General features: G+C 35.6%; 1 protein-coding gene and 1 long non-coding RNA gene across 3 annotated transcripts in view; one reads left to right on the forward strand and one right to left on the reverse strand.

The window, feature by feature from the left end:
• Positions 1 to 24,763, forward strand: part of LOC127519831 (SLAM family member 5-like) — a 132,926-nt gene that overhangs the window by 5,334 nt on the left and 102,829 nt on the right. Inside the window, exons 3-6 of one of the 2 annotated variants that reach the window (XM_051907470.1) lie at positions 2,232 to 2,519; positions 2,625 to 2,744; positions 2,855 to 2,916; positions 3,922 to 4,344. The exons of the other annotated variant lie outside the window; for it this stretch is intronic. Coding sequence (XP_051763430.1) covers positions 2,232 to 2,519; positions 2,625 to 2,744; positions 2,855 to 2,916; positions 3,922 to 3,969 — 518 coding nt within the window. The 3' untranslated portion in view covers positions 3,970 to 4,344. Of the gene's footprint in view, positions 1 to 2,231; positions 2,520 to 2,624; positions 2,745 to 2,854; positions 2,917 to 3,921; positions 4,345 to 24,763 lie in introns of those variants that run through there. 2 annotated transcript variants of the gene reach the window in all.
• On the reverse strand, positions 9,593 to 22,407 carry LOC127519891 (uncharacterized). The gene is made up of 5 exons (XR_007931938.1): positions 22,277 to 22,407; positions 21,656 to 21,797; positions 21,435 to 21,531; positions 18,570 to 18,699; positions 9,593 to 13,700 (listed from the first exon to the last, which is right to left on the reverse strand). It is a non-coding gene; the product is annotated as an uncharacterized LOC127519891 (long non-coding RNA).

A 24,763-nucleotide genomic window follows, 5' to 3' on the forward strand; every position in this document is an offset into this window, starting at 1 on the left:
GAAATAAACAGTGCTTTTTAGGTAGGTTTAATAGTTTTCAGGTACAGAAATAAAGTAAACAAATGTAAAATAACACTGCATATTCATCACTGTATACATTAAATAAATATTAATCCTTTATTGTAAGAGACTTTATTATGATTAATCTTCTAATTTTTTGTATACATTTTAATATTTGTTGTATCTGCACATCTCCTTTATTAAGGTGGGACTCTTATTTTGACGGGTGTTCTAGTCTACGGAGCTACACGGGTAAAGAAAAGGGAGAGCGCGTAGTTCTTCAGAGTTATTTTGCAGATTTAAAGTTTGTCAGTTTATTAAGCACCCCCGAAAAGGCATAAGATCTGTATGTATTTGTTTACTGTTAGTTGTAATAAGTGTTTTACTTCGCTGTATGTTGATGATAATGCAACAGAGAGAGAGTTTAATATGCACTTCTTGTACTATGTTTTGTTTAGCTCTTATGGTGATTTTTTTTTTTTTTTTTTTTTTTTTTTTTTTTGAGTGAAAACAGATGCACTAAACTTATTAAAATATAAGTTAAGTTTTGGTCATCATTTGGATGGGGTCCGCTACACTTATAAAAGTTACAAAAGTTATTTAGTTAAGAACAGTGTACGATCTTTTGTAATTTGATTAGCATTAAAATCGCAGACAGCAGCGCTTGGATTACGCAACAGTCATTATACAGCTCAGTGCCTTCACGCAGTTAATTAATAAACCATCGGTTTGTTACATCGGCTTTTTTCCAGCAGCAGCAGCAGCAATAAAGCAGCAGCAGCGTAGCAGATCTATTCCGCCAAAATCAAACATATCAACATTGTCATACCCATTACCATGCCAAACACTCAGAGAGTTGTCATGACACACCTATCAGACATAACATTATGAGCATGGACAGGCATCATGGCACCTGTTAGTGGGTGGGATATATTACGCAGCAAGTGAACATTTTGTCCTTAAAGTTGATGTGTTAGAAGCAGGAAAAATGGCCAAGTGTAAGGATTTGAGCGAGTTTGACAAGGGCCAAATTGTGATGGCTAGACGACTGGGTCAGAGCATCTCCAAAACTGCAGCTCTTGTGGGGTGTTCCCGGTCTGCAGTGGTCAGTATCTATCAAAAGTGGTCCAAGGAAGGAACAGTGGTGAACCAGTGACAGGGTCATGGGCTCATTGATGAACGTGGGGAGAGAAGGCTGGCCCTTGTGGTCCGATCCAACAGACGAGCTACTGTAGCTCAAATCGCTCGAAGTTAATGCTGGTTCTGATAGAAAGGTGTCAGAATACAGTTTGTTGTGTATGGGGCTGCATAGCCACAGACCAGTCAGGGTGCCCATGCTGACCCCTGTCCACCGCCGAAAGCGCCAACAGTGAAGCATCAGAACTGAACATTGTGTGTGATGCTGGAAAACCTTGGGTCCTGCCATCCATGTGGATGTTACTTTGACTTGTACCACCTAGCTAAGCATTGTTGCAGACCATGTACACCCTTTCATGGAAACAGTATTCCCTGGTGGCTGTGGCCTCTTTCAGCAGGATAATGCTCCTGCCACAAAGCAAAAATGGTTCAGGAATGGTTTGAGGAGCACAACAACGAGTTTGAGGTGTTGACTTGGCCTCCAAATTCCCCAGATCTCAATCCAATCGAGCATCTGTGGGATGTGCTGAACAAACAAGTCCAATCCATGGAGGCTCCACCTCGTAACTTACAGGACTTAAAGGATCTGCTGCTAACATCTTGGTGCCAGATACCACAGCACACCTTCAGGGGTCTAGTGGAGTCCATGCTTTGACGGGTCAGGACTGTTTTGGCAGCAAACCATCATATTGTTTGTGTATTGTGCTTTTACTACTGTAACAGTATTTTAACATTTTAATTTTCAATTGTAAGTCTGTCCCCTAACACATTCTCAGAACAAAAAAGGTACAAAAGCTGTCAGTGGGTTGGTACCTTTTCAAAAGGTACATCTTTGTCCTTGAAGAAGAGTGCATATTAGTACATATTGGTACTAAAGTACAGATTACTAACTGGTACAAATTAGAACCTTTTTTTAAATGGTACTGTCCCAGAATATTCCTATATCTATTTATATATTTAAATGTTTAATCATTTTGTATTTTGAGATGATGGAAACACTCACTAACCGTCAACACGCTCAACACATTTAACTAGAAAACAAGAGTGCTGCTTAGATTTATCCGTATTCCTTTTTATTCTCTGATGTTTTTCAGCTCGTCTGCCTGTTCCTGTCATCAGCATTAACTCTTCACAATGTTCTTCATCATCATCAAATTGTTCATTGGTGTGTTCATCTGTGAATGTGAGTCATGTGACTCTCTCCTGGTACAAAGGAAACAGTTTATTGTCCAGCATCAGTGTGTCTGATCTCAGCATCAGTCTCTCTCTACCTCTGGAGGTGGAATTTCAGGATAAAAACACCTACAGCTGTGTGCTGAACAATCCCATCAGCAACCAGACTCAACATCTGGACATCACTCAACTCTGTCACACATGTGCAGGTATGGCAGCGCTGATATGTGAATATTTACTGAGCTGATCTCTGTCTTCTGTTGTAGATCTGTCAGATTCACTTACATTAATGACTCTCTTTCACTCTCCTTCAGCTCCTCCAGTCTCAGGGTCTCTGATAGTGCTGATCTCTGCAGCTGCTGCTGCTGGTGGTTTTCTGTTGATTGTAACTGCTGTCGGGATCTTCTGCATCTACAGGAAATGCAAAAATTCAGGTCAGGAGATCAAAAAATGTATGCAAATGTCAAAATATTTATCTTCTATAAACCATCAATTTTGATGTAAGATTGAAAACTTTGTTTTAACGTGTATGTGATGCATGCAGTTCAGACCCAGGAGAAAAACAAAACTGATTCAGCATTGTCTAAACCAACAACACGAAAAATGGTAATATCATTATTACTTACTATTTTGTCACATTACATCACTTTCGGTGCACGTCATGAATTGAATGAACGAACTCGTGTCACATGGCTTCCGCGAATGAAGATAAAATTATTATTATTAAGTCGCCCAAAAATACCCTTATGAAAAATAACAATGTTTTACTACGAAAAAACAAAGAAACAAACAAACAAAAAAAACATGCTTTTGAAGTTATTTCAACCACAAATTAACCAATAGTTTAATTTGGGTATTTGTGTGTATATGGTAGTCAATTCGCAAAAAAAAAAAAAAAAAAAATGGTATAAAAATGGTTATTTTGGGTGAGGATAAAAAATATATTTTACTCACCGTTACAATCCTGAACGAGTTTCTTGCAGATTGACAGCCTCAGTCACCATTCACTAGTATTGCATCTTTTTTCCACACAATAAAATTAAACTGTAACTGTCAGTCCTTAACTTTCTGCACAACACCTTTTGTTTTCCGGAAGAAAGCGAGTAACTCTTTTATTATTGCGGGTTATAGTGTAACGGTAGACTTCCGTTTTTGTCATGGTCGGAGAGACTTGATGAGTAAGTTTATTTACCTCAGAGAACAGATTTCTCAACTCAGAAACATGTCTAGATAGAACATGTGCGCAGGAACAAGAGGGTTAGTAGACATTAGACCCGTTTATCTGGTGATGTTAGTGATGTTACTTATGACACTGAAGCTTCAAAGTGCTCGAGTATACAGCACAATTTCTCAGAAAGCTCCGCGCTTCAGAGAAATGAAGCCTCGAGTCACGTGAATGCTTTACTTTGTATGTCTGAATCCAAACCACTGCTCTACACTACTCTGACCTGCCACAAGATGGCACAATTTTTTGTCCAAAAATTAAAAAGTATGCGCAGTCACAGAAATTTAATAGAATGTTTTGTAAAGGTTGGTTTATGTTGGTGTGTGTTATTAAACTGTTGCATCAGCAGGTTCCTGACTGACAGTATTTTGTATTTTTTCTTGCAGAAATCAAAGAAGGAGCCTGTGTATGCAAATTTCACCAAAACACGATAATCAAAACAGAATGGAGAGCTGATACAGGCCCTGACTCACACCTTTTAGTTCATATTTATTCTCTGCTAATGCTCAAGTAGGCTTAGTAGACCTACTCAAAATATTATGGAACATCCAGATTCATGTTCCATTTTTAGGTCAACATGCATGGAAATTTACTAACTTTACATCATCGCTCTCTAGTGGCCAACGCAGAAAATCACCTTTCTCTAAGAATAGTACTACTTTTGCACGATAGGGTGCGCTATGATGCTTCTGTTCTCACAGTCAATATGGAGGGCCAAACATGCAAAAACAATAAATAAATAAATAATTGTAAAATAAATAAATAAATGTAAAATAAATAAATATACAAGGAAACATGAAAAAAGAAAATGAGTATACTTTACTTCCTTATTTATGTATAATTGTATTTTTCCACATTTATTTTTTCATTAATTTAAATTATGCATGTATTTAATTCCACATTTATTCATTTATATATACATTTCTTTGTATGCTAATGGTGAAGTCGTGTTTTACCTCAGACATCAGCAGTTGAGCTCAGAGTGGCAGTACTGAAGCTTTGAGGCCACAGTGACACCTTGTGGTGTGATTAAACGAAACGCGAGAGGTTTTTTTTTTATTTATTTTTTTTTTTTTCAATGCCACAAGAACAAGAGGTATTACATAATTACATTACCATATTAACATTAGCTGCCAGGGGGAAAAAAAAGAAAAAAAGAAAAAAAAAGAGGAATGAGTTTCAGTGCTTTAAGAGCATTACATGTTTTCAGTGCTTTTTTGTTTTTGGTTTGTTCCAAAAGATTTACATATAATTTAAAGTTATTTATAAAATGTGAAAAATTTGGTTTACATTGAGCCCACTTCTTATGTATATGGTATTTTCCTAATAAAATAAACAAATATATAATATGTAGTTCTTTACATTTCAAGTTTTCATTCTCTGTATAAAAAAGTACGTCAAATACACATTTTTATCATACAATCAAGTTTTCTATTAATATAGAATTCTAAATCTTTCCAAAATAATCTTGTATAAATACAGTGAAAAAACAGATGCAAAATAGTTTTTTTCTTGTCCACAAAATTCACAGGTATAGGAAATATTGAGCTTAAGTCTTTCCAAAACATGCTTAGCATGGATAAATTCTATGAAGTATTTTATAAGACACTTCCCTAATTTTGTTATTGATACAGAACGTATTTGAAAGTTTCCATGCTTTAACCCAAGAGATATTACCAAATAAAGAAGACCAGAAAAATCTTGCAGCAGGAAAAGATACAACAAAGAGCATTTCTTATAACCTTGTTGCTACACTGTTGTTTTAGAACATCAACATTATCAATGAAAATATTCTGACAAGGATTATCCATGTTGATTTCCGCTGAACTAGAGTTCTTTAAAAGTAATGTCACGCTCTTTGGGATCGCATCAAGAACAATAGCAAACTCTCTTGGTTTAACTGGAAATTTAAATTTTTGGAGAAATTCAGTATATGACAACAAATATGACAACTGTCTTACTAACATAATACCTTCATTGAATCAAGTATGATAGAATAATGATTTGTTTTTGAATAGTATGTCTTTGTTATTCCATATGAAATAATTATGGGGTGAGAAATTGTGCTTGTATACTAATTTCCATGCTAGCAAGGCTTGTCTGTGAAAACCAGCCAATTTAACAGGAATTTTGTTGACAGAAAAATTACATTTCAACAAAAAGTCTATGCCTCCAAGAGTATTAAATATATAATTAGGAAATACGTTCCAAAGATTTTCTCTATTCTTCATATACTCTATCAACCATTTAATTTTGAAAGTGTCATAATCTAAGACCTCCAGTCCCCCTTGCTCTTTAGGATTACAAATGACCTCTTTTTTCAAATAATGTTTTTTTTTTTTCTCCAAATAAAGTCATTAAGTATCTTATCTAAATCTTTAATAATCTTAGGAGGCACATCCAATGATAAAGACATATACACAGATCTAGATATACCTTCCACCTTTGACAATACCCTCCCAAATATTGATATATGCCTCATTAACCACAAATTAAATTTCTCACTTGTTTTCTTAATAATCGGTTCAAAATTTAACTGACTCCTTTATTTTTCATTTTTACAGATTACTACACCTAGATATGTTAATTGGTGTTTAACTGGGATGTTCTCTATTTCTGTAGAGGAGCAGTCTTTAAGGGGAAACAATACAGATTTATCACAGTTCATTTTAAGGCCTGAAACAGCAGTGAATGCCTCAATACATCTAATTATTTTTGGTATCTCAAATTTGTTTTTCAAAAAAACTGCAGTGTCATCAGCAAACTGGCTAAGCTTAAATTCTACACTTAAAGCTGTGATACGATTATACAGATTCCTTTTTACATGCATTGCCAAAACCTGAGTGACTAACAGAAATAAAAAAGGAGAGAGGGGGCATCCTTGCCTAATGCCACGATGAATATCAAACCTTTGTGAAGTACCATGAGCGAGTTTGACAGAACTATTACGTTCACTATACAATGTTTTAACTGCTTTCAAAAACAGATCTCCAAAACCAAAAAATTTGATAACTTTGAAAATAAAACTATGGTTCACCGTATCAAATGCTTTATAAAAATCGATAAATAAAATAAAACTGTCATCCTCAATAAAATGATTGTAATCAATCATATCTAAGACTAGTCTAATATTATTCCTGATATGACGACCTTGCATAAAACCAGATTGTTCTATATCAATTATTTTATCTAATCCTTGTTTTAATCTTCTAGCAAAAATCATTGCAAACAACTTACTGTCATTATTGAGCAAACTAATGGGCCTCCAATTTTCAATGTATAACTTGTCCTTGTTAGGTTTGGGAATCAGTGTTATAACTCCTTGTTTTAATGAAACAGGCAATTCATCATTTTGTATAGCTTCTATGAATACTAATAACAGAAAAGGTGAAAGTTCCTCGGAAAATGTTTTATAAAATTCTCCTGTTAGCCCATCATTGCCTGGAGATTTGTTATTTTTAAGCAAGTTTATGCACTCTCTCAACTCCTCAAAGTCAATTTCTTTATCACACACATTCTGAAAGTTTTGGTCTATATTTTTGTATCGCTCGCCAAACTATTTAAAAAAGCATCAATGTTGGAAGTAGCTGATGTAGAAGAATACAAATTACTAAAAAGCTGAGCCACATATTTTGAAATAACTGAGGAATTGTCTACTAATTTGTTGTTAATCATTAATTTTGAGATAGAGGCAAAGTCACAGTTTCTTTTTTCGAGGCCAAAAAAATATTTTGTATTTTTTCCCCCCCCTTTTTCTAACCATTTAAGTCTGGATCTAATGAATGCTCCTCTAGCTTTATCCTCATAAATATTATCTAATTCAATCTGCAATAAGTCTAATTTTTGTAATTCACAATCAGTCAAATCTTCCTTTTTCTTTTTACACAATTTAAAAATTTCCTCTATAATTGAGTTCTCTTTCATTTTATTATTTTTTGCTTCCAATTTTCCTTGGTTAATAAATGCCGTTCTAATATCAAATTTCATTAATTCCCAATACTTTCCAAAGGAATTTTCTAAACTCGCAGTTGTTGTATATTTTTCAATAATTTGTTTAATTTTCATCTTTAAATATTCATTTTTAAGCAATTTATTATTTAATTTCCAATAACTGCTTTTTTTGACTAATTTATCTTGCCCCATATTAATTCTTATGAATATTCCTTTATGATCCGTCATTATGCAAGGTTCTATCAGCACAGAAGCCACATTTTTAGTTAAATTATTAGACACTAACCAATAGTCAATACAGGAATGAAGAGATGAGTCCTTGTTACTCCACGTATATTCCTCCCTGTCTGGATTCTTATATCTCCACACATCGATAATCAATATTTACAATATTTACAGTATTTACAAAGTACGAAAAACAAATAACAGTTAACAACAAAAACAGAGGTGGGAAGGGGAGCTCGAGAGATGCCAAATCAAAGAAATAAATAAAACAAAACACAGCTAGCTATTTTAACAAACTAAGCTGACTACCAAAAAGAAAATGTGGAAAGAAAAAGGTCTTCGGCGTAGAAACGCTATAACTAACCTATTCTGTCTAACCCAAAAAGGCAAAATAAAAACATACAGCGGGTGGCACTCTCTCCTAACCTAGTGTGTCTAATACAAAAAACTAAATGTCATACGTGTGCACAATGTATGTCGCGCGACTGACTTACCTGCCCGCACCTTCCCAGCCTCACACACAACGTGACGACTGGAAAGACTGACAGCAAAATGCAACTGTACACTGTACAAACAAAATCAACAAAGGACTCTTCAAACAGGTAATAAACACACATACAATATACAATGAACAATATCGGAACAAAAGAAAAAAAAAACAGCGCAATAAACCACAAGCAAACAACCAAATAGAAAATACGAATTGAGCCAAACAGCTGGAAACGCGGAGGAGATACAGGGTTTTTAACCGGTGCGTTGAAAGATGATTGGCAGCGTGAACCGGGGACGTCATCAGAGTGACAGGCTGATGGACCAATGGGATCTGGAACACACACAAGACAAGACTACCACACATACATAACATGACGCACACACAGCGTGCGTAACAGGCCCAATCTTAAACATATATTATCCAATTCACTTGAAGAATCAGGCCTATTTTTAGGAGGCCATCTATCAATGGTTTCATTAAACACAGTATTGAAATCTCCTCCCCAAATAACTTTGGCTAAAGGATATAGGAACATGAAATGTTGAATTCTAGACTCAATATGTGAAAAAAGTATTTTGTTATTCACTTTGTTATTGGTGGCATAACAATTGACTAATACAAATTGTTCATTATCCTTATTTAACACAAGCAATATCCATCTACCAAAATCATCTTTTTCGTAATTTAGTATTTGTCCTGTAAATTTATCTTGTAAAATAGCAACCCCCGCTGATCGATTACTGCCAAATGACAACCAAATTTCTTTTCCCCACTGGTTTTTCCAAAACACTGTATCTGAAGACCATGCATGCGTTTCCTGAATTAAACAAAAATCTACACATTTCCTTTTGCAAAACAAAAACAAAGCTTTTCTTTTTAGGATATCACGAATACCTCTGGCATTGATAGAAAATAAAGAAAGAGACATTAGTCCAAAGGATTACTAAAAGGACCACAAGAGTAAGAAAAAACCCAAAACTTTTAACTTTAACACAATGGGATTCTCACATATGACTGCCAAGAATTTTAACAGTTGCAAACATTCAAACAAAACTTAAAGTGCGTCCAGTTATTATACCAATCGAATTTTGAACTCAAAAGCAACCACTTATTAACAAAGGAGATCAACTTTAACTTTGAAAATACCGCCATCCAGAGCATCAATTACTGCATGTTTATCCGTGTCCGAGGCCACCGCTTTGCATACTTCCATGACTCTCATTTTCACGTTTTCAGCAGATTGCTCCGACAGTCCGTATAAACACAGGCACCATCTGCGGCTGTAATGTTCCTGGTCATGAATTTTCGTGTTCATTTCATTGACCTTTTTTTCTAGGACAGCATTCGCATTTTTCAGCTTTTCATTTTCTTTCTGCAGAACCATTACATCATCATGAACTGAGGTAAGAGATTTGCCCAAGGCCTCAATGTTGGAAGAATTCTCCTAAACCATTCTTTCAATCTGGTCGGATCTCTCATTAATCTTTTCAGAGAGAATTCGGATGATATTCTCCTGCACGTCACTCAAAGACAGTTCACTTTGTTTGTTAGATGAGACGACAACACTTTTTTGCCTTTTGGGAGGTTGATTTTTGCTTGTATTTGGACAAGAATCACAAATTCCTCCGTTTTTTACTTTACAGGCATACGAGTGAGTATCGTTAAAATTTCTCTTCTCTTTCGTAGTGTCAATCTCCATCTCTGCGCCAAGATCCTCATCCATGTTTTTGAACTGTACAGCGAAACGGTTGATTTTGTGATTTAAAATCCTTGTCGATGCTCCAAGGTCAATATTTACTTAAATTCAACAGTCAGTAGCAACCTTTAGATAATAGTTAGCAACTTCATGAAATTTATATAATCATTTGTGAGAAAACCCGATTTGTTTCTCAGCTTAGAGAATCAAGACCATCCATGGCGCCATCTTGGAGCTCCCCTGAAACGCGAGAGGTTTGCCTTTGCAAGGAGGGTATGCATCGACGTCACTTTCCCGATGGAACACGCTCCCTCAGCTGGACTGAGTGGCAAAAGAACCTGCAGCATGACTGGCATTGCGTTCCATTCGGAAGTACTCATCCCTATGCCCTAATCCCTTAAAAGGGTTTACCCTCCGGAGTGAGAGCTTCGAAGGGATGAAGGGTGTAGGGGTCAAAAAAACTCTATTTTTGGAACACACTTCTGTGTCATCTTAACGAGACAATCAAGGAGGAGTAGATTGTGCAAGATGCGCCCTTTGTTTAATGTTAGTTTATTTCATTATTTAATTTTATTTTTGGTTTATCACCATATTGTATATTGTGTCTATGTATTTTAAACATTTAAATGGACTGATAAAGGGAGCTTTAAAGTATTTTTGTTTAAGTACAATGTCGTTTTGACCATAATTATGTGCCAAATCTAACTCGTATAAATATTACAGTAGTATAGAAAAATACTATACATACATTTATAGGTAAAATCGAACTCCAAGCCTCCTGTACCCATTCTGTGACGTCAAACAACTTCCCTGTGCAAAGGATCATGGGGGCCCGAAGTGTCCATCAGTTGTTCCCTTCGAAATCCTTCATTCAGAAGGGCTCTTTGAAGTGGCCAGTTTTGGGCACTTCGGTTTGGAACGACCCTTCAATATGGCGGCCATGATTATGTTCACTCCAAAGTGCCCTTCGGAGGGCGATATAACCCGTTTGGAACGCATTGTGGATTTAATAGGGGAAAATGTGAAAACGCGAGTAAAACAAACTATTACATTAAAGGTTGGGCTCGAAAATGTTCCTTATAACATATCAAAGAAACATAATCCATGGATCTTGACATGCAGCCAGGAATCGTGTTTCCTGACATATGTGCCTGCTTTCCACGCCGGGGAAATACATAAAGCAAATCTGCCTCTGAACACTTTATATAACTACAATATAGGTAGGTCTAAATAGGAGTGAAGACTTATATCAATGTTAAATATATCGTCTAGCCCTAAAACATGTGGTAACTTGTGGTAACCTTTAAAACTTTTTGATTTTTTTAATAGATGATGCATATTTAATAAGGTTTGAGTAAAATGCCCCCTGGAGCATTTATTGGAGGAAATAGCACCTTCTAATAGAAAAGTTTGTGTCTGTTACTGTCAACATTGTTTTTGGAAGTTACTTTAAAAATGCAGTTGGCTGATCCAACTTGCATGAAGTTCATTACAGCAACTCGTAGTGTGTACGGACCCCACGTGCCTGTATGCACTCACAACAACATGTGGGCATGCTCCTGAAAATGAAAAGTTGCGATTTTCTAGGCCGATATGGCTAGGAAATATACTCTCATTCCGGCGTAATAATCAAGTAACTTTGCTAGTTCCTATATAGTTCCTAGCCATATTGGCCTAGAAAATCGCGACTTTTCATTTTCCGTCAGTCTTAGTACACGATGTAACTACAGAAGAGTCAAGTTTTAAATAGGAAAAATATAGAAACTCTTTGGTCATTTTTAAGCGAGATGCTAACGGTCTAATCAGATTCAATGAACTATGCTAAGCTATGCTAAAAGTGGTACCGCAAGACCCGGAGATCGGCTGAATGGATTCGAAAACAGTAAAACTCAACTGTTTAACTCTAGGGGAGTTGGAAAATGAGTCTATTTTCAAAAAAAGTGGAGTGTTCCTTTAAGACTGAGTTTTGGAGGCGGAGCAATGAAGAGAGGGGTGGGTTTGTTTGGGTTGATTTCAAATATCAACAATGTCTAACAGCGTTGTTAAAATAATACTTACAGCACCTTTAACATTTCTATTAATTTTCCTTGAAATTATGCGATGATTGCAATCTGAGGAGGTTTGAGCGATCTCTCTGTCTCTCTATACTGTTGTCCTTTCAGCCAGAGCAACAGAGGGAGCTCATGAGAAGAAAACAGGAGTTATGAGTTATACGAGTTAACCGGAGTGTGTGACAGATATGCGGATGTATTAGTCGGTATCAACAAACGCACAAGAAAGAGACAGATACAACATTAAATCAAATAAATACACCATTATAATAATATATGAGTTGTCTATGTTCCTCAAGCAGTTTCTGGTATTTTCCATATACGTGTGTATTCATCATGATGATTAGCATAAGTGGCCTTTAGCATTGCATATAAGTCTATTTCTGCCTCATACGGTGATCAGAATCCCCATCGGATCACAAGGAAGCTATGCAGCGGTGCTGACCATCACCTGACTCAGGTAAATTCCACCTCTGTTCATGGCCAATCCTCAAGCCTGAGCTGGCCCACTTTGGACCAAAGTAAAACCCTGGCCTTTGGGCCTGAGAAAACCCCGGAAGTGACAGTGGAAACCGTTCTGAATGGCTCTGTGTGAATGAAGCTGAATCTTCCATCCATCACAGAAGCATGTGCACATCACTAGATTTAAATAAAAACCTTCCTTTGGCTGATTTATAAGCCTTTTTAATGAGTGAGGACCAGTCAGGGTCCTCGCTAGTGGGTTGTAAAAAAAATGGACATTTGATCCTTACAAGTATAGTCAAAACAAGTACACACACACACACACACTTTTGCATCCACACAAAAACACACACACAACTTCAGTTCATTTCTACTTATTGCTATTGAATTTATTTACATTTTTTTATTCTAAAGTCAGTAATGTTTTACATTTGGTTTGACGAGTTGGCCAAATCCAGAAAAATGAATGGCTCTCTATGGCCCTCTGCTGGATATATATGGTCAAAACATTTGAGTTCTAAAACTTCAGTGCCAACATTTTTTTTCTAACCAGCAGATGGCAGAATTCTGCATGCAAATCCTAGATCAATTTCCAGAAATAACTGAATTTTGAATTTTGATCATCATTAATATAGTCATTTGTATTAATTTTTAAAAAAATATTTTTTACACAATTGCTCTGTAAATGTGTGGGGTCCGAATTGACCCCAAAGAACCTGAGAGTATAGGGGAAATGAGGGCCATATGAGGGTTAACTGTGTACTTTTTTCCAAATTTAGAATAAATAAGCAATTTTAAAATCACTAGAGTTATGCTTCATTTCACCATGAAATGTAGTTCATACACAATTCATACAATATTTTTCTACAACCCCAATTCCAGAAAAGTTTGTAAAATGTACAAACCCGATTCCAAAAAAGTTGGGACACTGTACAAATTGTGAATAAAAAAGGAATGCAATAATTTACAAATCTCATAAACTTATATTTTATTCACAATAGAATCTATATAACATATCAAATGTTGAAAGTGAGACATTTTGAAATGTCATGCCAAATATTGGCTCATTTTGGATTTCATGAGAGCTACACGTTCCAAAAAAGTTGGGACAGGTAGCAATAAGAGGCCGGAAAATGAAATGTACATATAAGGAACAGCTGGAGGACCAATTTGAAACTTATTAGGTCAATTGGCAACATGATAAAATGAGGGTATAAAAAGAACCTCTCAGAGTGGCAGTGTCTCTCAGAAGTCAAGATGGGCAGAGGATCACCAATTCCCCCAATGCTGCGGTGAAAAATAGTGGAGCAATATCAGAAAGGAGTTTCTCAGAGAAAAATTGCAAAGAGTTTGAAGTTATCATCATCTACAGTGCATAATATCATCCAAAGATTCAGAGAATCTGGAACAATCTCTGTGCGTAAGGGTCAAGGCCGGAAAACCATACTGGATGCCCATGATCTTCGGGCCCTTAGACGGCACTGCATCACATACAGGAATGCTACTGTAATGGAATTCACAACATGGGCTCAGGAATACTTCCAGAAAACATTGTCGGTGAACACAATCCACCGTGCCATTCGCCGTTGCCGGCTAAAACTCTATAGGTCAAAAAAGAAGCCATATCTAAACATGATCCAGAAGTGCAGGCGTTTTCTCTGGGCCAAGGCTCATTTAAAATGGACTGCGGCAAAGTGGAAAACTGTTCTGTGGTCAGACGAATCAAAATTTGAAGTTCTTTTTGGAAAACTGGGACGCCATGTCATCCGGACTAAAGAGGACAAGGACAACCCAAGTTGTTATCAGCGCTCAGTTCAGAAGCCAGCATCTCTGATGGTATGGGGTTGCATGAGTGTGTGTGGCATGGGCAGCTTACACATCTGGAAAGTCACCATCAATGCTGAAAGGTATATCCAAGTTCTACAACAACATATGCTCCCATCCAGACGTCATCTCTTTCAGGGAAGACCTTGCATTTTCCAACATGACAATGCCAGACCACATACTGCATCAATTACAACATCATGGCTGCTTAGAAGAAGGTTCCGGGTACTGAAATGGCCAGTCTGCAGTCCAGATCTTTCACCCATAGAAAACATTTGGCGCATCATAAAGAGGAAGATGCGGCAAAGAAGACCTAAGACAGTTGAGCAACTAGAAGCCTGTATTAGACAAGAATGGGACAACATTCCTATTCCTAAACTTGAGCAACTTGTCTCCTCAGTCCCCAGACGTTTGCAGACTGTTATAAAAAGAAGAGGGGATGCCACACAGAGATGTGTTGATGCCATGAAATTTAAAATCAACTTATTTTTCCCTTAAAATGATACATTTTATCAGTTTAAACATTTGATATGTCATCTATGTTGTTTTCTGAATAAAATATTGAAATTTAAAAATTCCACGTCATTGCATTCCTTTTTCATTCACAATTTGTACAGTGTCCCAAATTTTTTGGAATCGGGTTTGTAATAACATCAAGAATCTGTGATTTGTTAATTCTCTTTAACCTTTATTTAACTGACAAAAGTGCAAAGAAAAGATTTTCAATGTTTTCACTGACCAATTTAATTGTATTTTAGAAATTTAAACAAATTTTGATTTTGATGGCTGCAACATCACCTTTTCTTTTAATTACAGTTCTTAATTGTTCGGGAACTGAGGATACTAATTGTCGCAGTTTTGCCCAATCTCACCTGACACAAGACATCTGCACAACAATCTGTGGTCATTGTTGTCTAAATGCCTATACAATTTCAATAAGACTCAGATCTGGACTGCATGCAGGGAGTCAAGCACATCCCTTCTACGGTGTAGAGTGTCTAGAAAGCACTCTGATGTTGCACGTGCAGAATGAGGCCTGGCTTTGTTTTGCTACCCAGGAAAGATGTCATCTTGATGGCAGTATATGTCTCTGTACAATCCAAATACATGCCTCCATGTCAATGGTACCTTCACACAAATGCAAGTCAGTCTTGCCGTTTGCACTGATGCTTCCTCATACCATGACAGATGTTTGCTTTTGCGCCTGTCGCTGATGAAAGTCTGTATTATTCATTTTGTATTTGGGACTGAGAACTTAATGTCAGTTTTTTTCCCAAAAACAAGCTGAAACATGGACTCATCTGACTACATCACACATTTCCACGGTCTTTTAGACAATCTGAGATGAGCTCGGCAGCATCTCTGCATTGAATCGATGTATAGATTTCTCCTTGTGTAATAGAGATTTGAGTTGCATTTCTTGATGCAGTGTCAGACTGTGTTAAGTGACAACGGTTTTCAAAGTACTCCAAAGTCCATGTGGCTGTATTTAACACAGTAGCATGACGGTTTCTAATGCAATGCCGTCTAACAGCTATCAAATCAAAATTTGTTTATATTTACAAAATACATTTAAGTTGGTCAGTGAAAACATTGAAAATCTTTTCTTTGTACGTTTGTCAGTTAAATAAAAGTTAAAGAAAATAAAATAATAGAAATCACAGATTTTTTATTTTATTGCATTTTACTAAATGTCCCAACTTTTCTGGACTTGGGGTTGTACTTTTAGCCATTTGAAACAGTCAGCTAACTACACTCTCAGAAGAAAAGCTGTCACTGGTGCAGTACCCTTTTAAAAGGCACTAAAGGAGGTATTAATATGAACCCCTAACCTTATGATAAAAATTATGAATGTGCTTATCGATTAAGAACAGTTCAAGTCTTTAATAAGGGCCAGATGAACTATAACCTTCTATCAGATGCAAGTGCAGCGCTTGAACTAGGAGTGTCAAACTCTTTCATCATCAGAGGATTCACGCAACACTTCAACAGTTCTGCTGTTAGATCACACACTGAAGAAAATGTGTCACAAGTTGGTTTTGTTCTGTTTGTGCTGCTGGAGTCAGACTGGTAAGTTATAAAAACATTTTTATGGCTTGTTTTAAATTTCTGACTAATAAAGTTGCTGCTACTGTTCAAATTAGATTATTTTCATCTGCTGTTATGTACCAAATGAATTATGAATATTGTATGAAGATCTACTAACTTTGAATTCAGGTCTCCGTTAGGGTTAGGAAGTTTACACTGGAATTTCCAGGTCTGGAAAAAATGTCATAAAAATGATGGAAATCTCTGCAGAAAGTCTGAACTTTCCTTTGAGCTGTTTTTAAATATCAGGTCATTTTTTTCCATATTTTGTGTGTTTGTGTGTGAGTATATTTAAAAATACTTCTGCAGTGATCATAAACATCTACAAATGTCATGGAAATTCACTAATCAAAATGTGCAGGAACCTTATAATCCATAGGAGACTATTCAGCGATCTAATGATCTAAATCTTTCATTTATTAAAAAAATTTATTTAAAATATCCAGCGCAATTAAATCTGTATTTTCAATCTGCAATAATTATCATGTATTTATTGTCAATAAATTATGAAACTTTAAACACAGATTGTCCTCTACACTTTAAAACAAGTTAAAGATTAAGGATTAAAGATTAAGGATGTGTTCCACTAAAGCCAAAACAATCTGTCCATTCATTTTCCTATTATCACTGTGAAGCTGCTTTGAAACAATCTGTATTGTGAAAAGCGCTATATAAATGAAGATGACTTGACTTAATAAGGATTAAGCTTCAATCTAGATGAAATCAAGTTTAATCTAATAATTCGGAAATAAGCAGACTTACATTTAAACCATAATTTTGAACCTAGTCTTACTTAACATTTAAAACAGATCAACTTTAACCCTGTTACTTTAAATTAAGTAAAAATCTCTGTACTTTTAAAATTTAATTAAATGTTGTTGCTGTTTTGGGAAACCTGTTTGCTTTGAGTTCATATCTGGGGGTTAATGCATTCATGTGTTTAATACATTAAATATATTAGAATATTTAGTGTGAATATCCAGTGTATTACTGTGTTTTGGGTTTAAAGTCGACAGTTGTGAAATGGATAATAATAATTCTTGTGGTAGAAAACACTGTGTCATGAAGCTGCGATGTGCTTTGTGACATTTTGTTATATGTGGTTATCTGTCCTGTTTTCATAAATTATGCTGCCATATTACTCCATTAATTGCTACTTGAAATATATTTCCAGGTAATCTGTAAGCGCTGCGGCAACGTTTTCTCTTTCTGCTTAATTCTAACAGTTTCTCTGTCACAGTAAAAGTTAGCAGTTTACAGTAGCAGTTTATAAAGACCATTGATATTTTACATTTTGTTTTGTGTTTTTGCTGCTGTTCTCAACTTGTAAATGAAGCTGATTTCAGTCTTTGTAAACCATCAGAGGCTTTAATCTGTCTGTTCATCAGGTGTGTTTGGTGATTCAGTGTCAGTGATGGAGGGAGATTCTGTCACTTTATACACTGATCGTACTGAAATACATCAAGATGACGACATACAGTGGACATTTGGAGTTGAAAACTCTCTCATAGCTAAAATAAAGAAAAAGAAGCAAACCTTCTCCACATATGATGGTCCTGATGGGAGATTCAGACAGACTGAAGCTGGACAATCAAACTGGATCTCTGACCATCACAAACACCAGAGCTGAACATGCTGGAGATTATGAACTAGAGATAACTGGACCGAAAATGACAACAAGAATATTCAGTGTTTCTGTCTATGGTGAGTAGAGATCATCATTTTGTCCAAACATTTACATATTCTATTTACAAATTCAAATGTTTATACAAAACACACATTGCACAGATTCACTACAATTCACAACACCAAATATAAGCCAATTATCGTGTTCATATTCCTGTTTATTGTCCCATGTTTTCTAGCTCATCTGCCTGTTCCTGTGGTTATCAGAAACTGTTCTTCAATATCATCACCACCATTTTCATCATCAAATTGTTCACTGGTGTGTTCAGCTGTGAATGTGAGTCATGTGACTCTCTCCTGGTACAAAGGAAACAGTTTATTGTCCAGCATCAGTGTGTCTGATCTCAGCATCAGTCTCTCTCTACCTCTGGAGGTGGAATATCAGGATAACAACACCTACAGCTGTGTGCTGAACAATCCCATCAGCAACCAGACTCAACATCTGGACATCACTCAACTCTGTCACACATGTACAGGTACGACAGCGCTTATATATGTGATTATTTATTGAGCTGATCTCTGTCTTCTGTTGTAGATCAAACGGATTCATTCACTCACATTAATGACTGTCTCTCTTTTCCTCTCCTTCAGTTCCTCCAGTCTCAGTCTCTCTGATAGTGTTGATTTCTGCTGCTGCTGCTGCTGCTGGATCTCTGTTGATTGTTGCTGCCGTCGGGATCTTCTGCATCTGCAGGAAATGTAGAAAAATTGATAAAGAAGGCAAGTGTTACCTTATCCTTTTAAAGAAGTAATAAAAGAAATAATTCTTTAAAAATATGTTGATAGCCCTATTTTATCATTTAATTAAAATTATTCTCATAATTTTGTAGTTAACATTACACTGGTCATAATATGTCTATTTGCATATAAAGACACTGAACGTTGCCGTTTACTCGTCTCACTCACAAAAAAAAAAAAATGCATTTCTCAAACTGCATCAATGCTGAAAATGCAAAAACAGAAGTGTTTATTTTTAATTCAGGAATAAAAAAGCTTTCTCTATTTTATGAACATAATCTTACATGCAGCTGCTGCTCAAATTAAAATCTATATAAATGATGACTTTTGTTAAACCTAAATGCTCATTAAATAAAAAGAATGTGAAATACTTTTTTAAACATCCCATTTCAGTTTGATTTATGTGTAAATATATGTGAGATTTATGTGTCTCTCTAAATTTAATGCTAAACACTCTTTTAGGAACTTTTTGTGCATGTAAAAAGTTATAGGCCAACTGGCAAATTAAACTTGTTAATGTGTTTTTAAAAACTTTGAGTGTTACTTTGGTGTTAAATTTGAAAGCCCTAATAACACATAATTAAGATTGAGTTTTGTGGTTTTAATGCATCTATTGCTGTTGAAACAGTTGAGACTTGTGAAGTCGAGATCACTTACGCCGAGACGACATTCTACAAGAGAAACACACAGAAATTGGTGAGACAATTTACTGTTAATTTGTTGAGTATTTGAATAATTTCAGCAGAGAGTCATATGTAGATCAGTGTGCACTTTTGATTTTGTCTATAATATTTAAGTCCATTTCCAGCACTTAAGAAGAAAAAATATGCTCTGGTAAATCATTTTGGAATCAATTTGGAATTTTTAATCTTATAATCTGAACTTTGTATTTCACTGTTTTTATGATTTACCAAGATTAGCTTTATTTCTTTTTTCTTATGTGGTGGTTATGCCTGTCACAATAACTACTTTTGTTGGCCGATATACTGTCCCAGAAAAAATTGTGATAAACGATATTAATGAGATTTTAATATTGTTTTTATACCACTTAAATATATATTATGATATATAATGTTAATATAACAGCATAATATTGCATGCACAAGATGCTGCAAAAGACGGTCAAACATCTAATGCACGTTTACATAGAAAAACAATGGGAAAAATAAACAGTGAAAAAAAGTGGAATACAAAAATGCATTCTCTCCCTTGTGAAAACCCCTTAACGCTAGCTGTGAGAGAGCAACATTTTGCGTTGTTACATATATATATGAACCATTGAAATGTGGCTTTGAGTCAATTTAGATTTATTCTTCCATACTGCAGTTATCAGGAAAACACTATAAGGCCTCAAATGATGCCTTCTTTTCACCTGTAAATGTCCGCTCTTTCCTTATATTGTGTGATAAGTCGATATATTGATTATTGCAACAGGCCCAGTGGCCGTAATGAGCTTTCATAGTAAAATGATCTATCACATAAATCTCACACACAACCACACCATGTGTTTATAAAAGAATTGTTACTTTATTATTATTATATCTTGTGTTATACATTTTCACAGAAAGTTGAAGAGGAGAGTCATGTGGAATATGCACCAATCGCATTCAGAAGATGACCAAACTTCAAGGTTTTTCTAAGTATCAGACCCTTATTTGATCATTTTCATTGGGAACCTCCTGCAACGACCTCTGACTCTGAGTCTATGGTTGAGATTTGGGATTGTGAGAATCACGTTACATCAGGAAATAGATAGGACACACAGCAGGGATCCTAAAGGGACAAATTATGTAAATCATGTGGCCCAGTGCAGCATTTTCATGTTTGCAGAACATAGTTGCAAACTAGTCATCAAAAGGTGACAAAGTGAACCCTGCCGTGGTCTCATTTATTTATATCTGTACACAACTGTGGTTTGATCCGTTGGGTAGATAAACAGCTTGTGCATGAGAATGAGTCTGCTGCTGGATGTTTGCATTTGATGTCAGTTAGTGTTTGTCTGAGGTGTCAATAAAGTAAGCGTGTGTCTGAGGCGTCAATAACCCGTCTGTTCGAGTGTGTGACTGAGGTGTCAACAGTGTGTCGGTGCGAGTGTGTCTGAGGTGTCAGTCTGTGTGGACAGAGTGTCGTTGCATTTTTGCTCACATGAAACCATTGATTGTTTGCTCTACAGGGAAGCCATTTTGCTACATAATACTGAACTCATTAGTGTTGATGTTTGACAAAAAGGTCTCTCAAGTCAAACTGTGATATTACTGTGAAAAATGTAAATATTATATATGGCATGTATGCTGATCTTATGCAGTGATCCAGCAGTGCTACACTCTCAGAAAAAAAAGGTACAAAAGCTTATTAGTACCCCTTATTAATACCTAAATGGTTGAGAAGGTCCCTTCAGTGACATCCTGAGAGTGTCGTTTCAGTAGTTATTTTCATCTCAAGTGTACTTTCTAAGCAGAACTATTCTTGATACCTGTTTTTCTTTCTAATAAAGGTTATATCATGCACTGGCACACTGGGTTATTTTAAGAATAAATTCAATTATTTACAATTTATGATTTGTGTTTGATGGTTATCAATAAGTTATTTTGTTTTATAATAGCATAACAGGGCTCCTGTCCATAGGTAAAGCAATGGTTGAAATTTAGTGTAAGATCAGTAACATAATCAAATAGAAAATCTCACCTTAAGTTTCCACCAATAATGGTAAAGATCAGACACAAATACATGAGGACTGCTCAAGATATCCGTTCCTGCTCCATTTCCAGCTCTGTAAAGCCACCTGAGGATCAGGGAACAAAACATGAGTAACGGGGCCAAAGAGTGTTATCCAACAAACTCGTTTTTGTTTTTTTTTTTAAGAAAAAAATATGTGGTTAATGAAGTGTTTAGGTAGATTTTAGTACCTATGCTAGTGTGCTCTGAGTGGGTGGTTGTTTACTGGTCAAAAGAGCCCACATCTCTGATATCTCTGACATCTGTGATGATAATGTCTCGAGTCCCTCCTTCAGTGTGGGTCTGAGGGACTTTTCAGGTAGAAAGTCTGATCTGAAATAACAGCACACCTCTCCTCAGCTACACAGAATGAGGAATCATTCATGTCTGAAACACAGGACTGAAACCTTTTTGGTAAAGTTTACACGCTGATAAGTTCAACAGCTTAAACAGCTCGTGCGGTAGTTTATAATGTCACGCGCACATGGGCGGTTGTCACGAAAAACAGTCTTTCAGTCAAATAAAGAGCATCAAATGAGTCGAGGTTCTCAAGCTTCATGATAATGAAACATTAATACACGTGTGCAGTGACCGTAAATGACCCTCTGTTGTTTATAATACACCCGCAACACAAATACTAGCACTACCTAGCGATTCAACTGTTTGAGATGTATTTGTGTGTGAGCTGATCTGTTTCCTTTTACGTAAATTACATCCCGCATCAAATATATGTCTCCACCTAATGCTTCTGTATTGTACACATAAAAACCGGCCTACATGTATAGGAACTCACAGAAAGTAGATATACACACCCTCAAAAGTGAAACTAATACAGTGTTTGACCACTAGAGTACGGGAGTCGTGTTTCCGCTTCTTCTTCTAGGGTTTATTGGCGGTTGGCAAACAACGAGCTGGTGCATTATCGCCACCAACTGGTAAGGAGTGTGGACCGGTCTACTATATACATCAGTTAAAAAAAAACTTAAAGTAGTTTCTCTAAGGTATTGTATTGAAACAATAAATTATAACACCTATCTTTTGACTTCATTAGCAGAAAATCTTTAAAAATCACAGCGTGTTTTCAGCTTACCTAAGTTTTGGATCAAATATCTTCTTTTTCATATTTCTGACAATATCATGTTTCCTCCTGCCCACAGAAATCACATTTCCCTGTGTTATGTTTACCTATTGTAAACAGTGTTTAATTTATTTCCAGTGTGTTGTTCAAAGCTAAGCCTTGAATCATCTCGTCCCTCTGGCATACCTTATTTTCCCCCACTTTTCTTTGAATCCTGCAAAACAAATTGCTCTTTTCTTGCTTCTTCCCATTGAATTTGCCATTTTTCCTTCAATCTCTTTTTTAATAATGCTCTTAATTTCTGCCCTGTTGATGCTTACTGTAGAAACAATTGCTGCCTTCAATTTTTAAGTACAATCAACTTGGCTTTTTAAGTCATTTTAACTTAAACTGCATTAAATTGACTTTAAGTTGAGTCTTGTATAACTTAAAAAAAAACATCATTACTATTGCTCATATTAGGGATTTTAATAATGTCCACCACTTAAAGAAAAAAAAAAAAAAAGAAAATCAAAAGCATTGCTAAACCATAAAGCACATATAACCATAAACATATTTATAAATACATGTTCTGACTATTAAAATCATAATTTGTGATATTTTTTTTCCCTCAAAGCATATAGGAGAAATAAATGTTATTTATTTTTTAAGGCAGTGGTGTCTGATGTCACATTACTGTTTTACTGTAGTAAATATCAGAATAATAACTTACTGTTTGTCATCTGTTTCCTATTTTCTTTATTATTATTATTATTATTATTATTATTTAGTATTACTTTTTTTTTTTTTTGCAAGAACAGCATCCCACACAGTGTACCCTTTGTAGGGGAATTTTACAGTTAAAGACCCAAAAGACCAGATATGATGAATGAAGACCCAGAGTCAGAGTTAAAAAAAAAAAATAATAAATTGAAGACAGTTTTACTGAAGAATAGTTTGCGGTTTCATCAGCAGAAGCCAGCTTCAAGTCTCACAAGGAGTTTGTAGGCCATGTTTAAAAGTGTTTGAAAAGGAAAATAAATGCTTTAACATAAGTTGAAGAAGTCATTCAAATAATTTAATATTTAGAAAGATAAATGTTAATTAGTAACTCAAACGATATGTATTGAAGCGGCAGTGGATTCCAGAATCCACCCCTTCACCTTGTTATAAATTGCCTGTGTGGAAGAAATTTTGAGTTTCTGTATAATTTCCATATGATTTTACTTATATGCTTATGGTTAAATGATTTTGTTTTTCTCAGAAGTGGTTAAGTATGCATTCTTTGGGTGACAGGTGGAAAACACTGAAGTGGTAAACATGTTCCTAATATGGTAAAAGGACAGAGGCTTCAGCCTTGGAGGTCAGAGATATAAAAGTGAGGGGAAGCTTTCATTCTTGGTCTTACACTCTGCAGCTACTTGTGTTTCTGTATGACTGTCTGAACTTTCTTGCAAGAAATAAAACTTTATTTTTGCCACAACACCTGATATTTCATTAATACATAAAGTGTGTACACAACAATTTTTTCTCTAATATGATTGGTCAGTCTGACAAGATAAGCTGTTGAGTTTAAATGACAGAGTTATTTTAATAATAGCTACAAGGTCGGCAATGTGACATCAAATTTGACCGCGAATCTTCTGGCTGTTGTAATCAATATCTCTATTTTCCCCTCTTTTGGAAAGTCGTGGAAATGCTTATGTAGATTTTTTTCTTTTGCTATTAGAATACAAAAATATTTTTTTTCTATAGGCTCCCAGTCACCCCTAAAAACGTTTACCTAAAACTGAAGACTTTTGCTTCTGAGAACCCTGAAAATGTGAAAAAGGTCCATTATAGGCTTTTACTAACACAGACATGGCAGAGAGAAAGGCAGACTGCTGTAACTTTTCAGAATAAATCTATTAATTGGACTGCCTGTAAAAAAAGTTATGCATTCACTTTAATTTATAGTGTAACTGAGCTATACTGACCTTTAACCTGGTGGCTCAGGAAGGCAGAGCTCAAGTGAAGAAGAAGAATAGGAAATAATCTTATTTCTAATCCTACTAGGCCAACACCTGCTGGTTGATTTTGTAACTACACATCCTGACTGCAATAACGTTTTTTTTTTTTTCTCTCTCTCTCTCTCTTGACAGGGCTATTTTCAATAAAACATCAACATCTAAACTTCTGTTAATTCTCAATAAAATCTTCTGTAGAAATAAAGTTAAACTGATCAGTAATAAGTGTAGTAATG

The sequence above is a fragment of the Ctenopharyngodon idella genome, chromosome 10 (genome assembly GCF_019924925.1).
Source record: "Ctenopharyngodon idella isolate HZGC_01 chromosome 10, HZGC01, whole genome shotgun sequence".
NCBI lineage: Eukaryota > Metazoa > Chordata > Actinopteri > Cypriniformes > Xenocyprididae > Ctenopharyngodon > Ctenopharyngodon idella.